At 63.1% G+C, this 1,112-nt stretch overlaps 1 protein-coding gene across 2 annotated transcripts in view; it reads right to left on the bottom strand.

The window, feature by feature from the left end:
* Positions 1 to 1,078, bottom strand: part of AFMID (arylformamidase) — a 1,741-nt gene extending 663 nt beyond the window's left edge. The window contains exons 1-3 of one of the 2 annotated variants that reach the window (XM_031064280.1): positions 849 to 1,078; positions 625 to 703; positions 349 to 478 (exon numbers count right to left, since the gene is read on the bottom strand). In XM_031064280.1, the coding sequence (XP_030920140.1) occupies positions 349 to 478; positions 625 to 703; positions 849 to 900 (261 nt within the window). In that variant the 5' untranslated portion in view covers positions 901 to 1,078. Of the gene's footprint in view, positions 1 to 8; positions 479 to 624; positions 704 to 848 lie in introns of those variants that run through there. The other variant, XM_031064279.1, reaches the window with a different exon arrangement.
* Between the last annotated feature and the right edge of the window lie 34 nt (positions 1,079 to 1,112).

Below are 1,112 nucleotides of genomic sequence, written 5' to 3'. Positions count from 1 at the left end.
GTCCTCCACAGAGCCAGAAACTGCTCTGCATCACCACAGAAGCTCTTCCTCCCGGTTGGGTAACTTGGTGAGGGCTGCCTGGAGCAGCGTCCCCGCCAGAGCCAAGCAGGGTGCTGCTGGAGCTCACCTGGCTAAAGCCCGCAACTGCCTGGAGCTCACCTGGCCATGCTCCTCTGACCACCTGGAGCCCACCTGGCTGTGCTCCTGGGACTGCCTGGTGCTCACCTGGCTGTACTGGGACTGCCTGGAGCTCACCTGGCTGTGCTGAGACTGCCTGGAGCTCACCTGGCTGTACTGGGACTGCCTGGAGCTCACCTGGCCATGCTCCTGTGACCAGCTGGAGCTCACCTGGCTGTACTCCTGGGACTGCCTGCGAAACTCTGGGGAGTCATGCTGGGCCACAGCCACGAGCACCTCACAGGCTGCTGGTGCTGCTGGGGTGACAAGTCTCATGGGGCTGTTCCTCTGGGCCACCTCCCTGCAGGAGCCACGCCGGTGGAGCTGATGCAGCGCTTTGCTCCGTGCCAGCAGCTGGACTCCCCAGCTGGGCAGGCACAGGGCAGAGTGGCTGCAGAGCCACTGGCACCCCTGCCCGTGCTCTGTCCCCACAGCCTGGGGGCTCACCGGCTCATGTTCAGAGCATCGTTCACGTAGGTGTGCAGGATGGGCTCCAGGTCATACAGGCCGCTCACCAGCACCGCTCCTGGGGGCAGAGGAGGAGCTGCAGCCTGGCTGCCTCCCACAGCCCTGGCACTCATAACCAGTTAGCATAATCAGCCCCACAGCCTTGTCCCAGGCGCAGAGACCAGTTCTCCTCCCGACCCTGTTCTGGGACATGGCAACGCTACCTTTGATATCTGGCACCACTTGGAATTCCGTCCAGTCTGTGGACAGCACCATGGCTGCCAGGTGGGCCCCTGCCGAGTGTCCGCACAGGTAAATGCCTCTGGAAGGAGGAAGTGACTGAGAGGGACACCTAGGGACACCTGGGACACCTGGGCACGCTTTGCTCCGTGCAGAGGAGGTGGCGCAGCCCGAATGTGCAGCTCAGATTGTTTCCCAGTCCGTCAGCCGCTGCCTTGTGCAGTGATGGGATTGTGGCCCACAGCACA

Source organism: Geospiza fortis, unplaced genomic scaffold (genome assembly GCF_000277835.1).
Source record: "Geospiza fortis unplaced genomic scaffold, GeoFor_1.0 scaffold261, whole genome shotgun sequence".
NCBI lineage: Eukaryota > Metazoa > Chordata > Aves > Passeriformes > Thraupidae > Geospiza > Geospiza fortis.
This window is presented reverse-complemented; position numbering and strand designations above follow the sequence as displayed.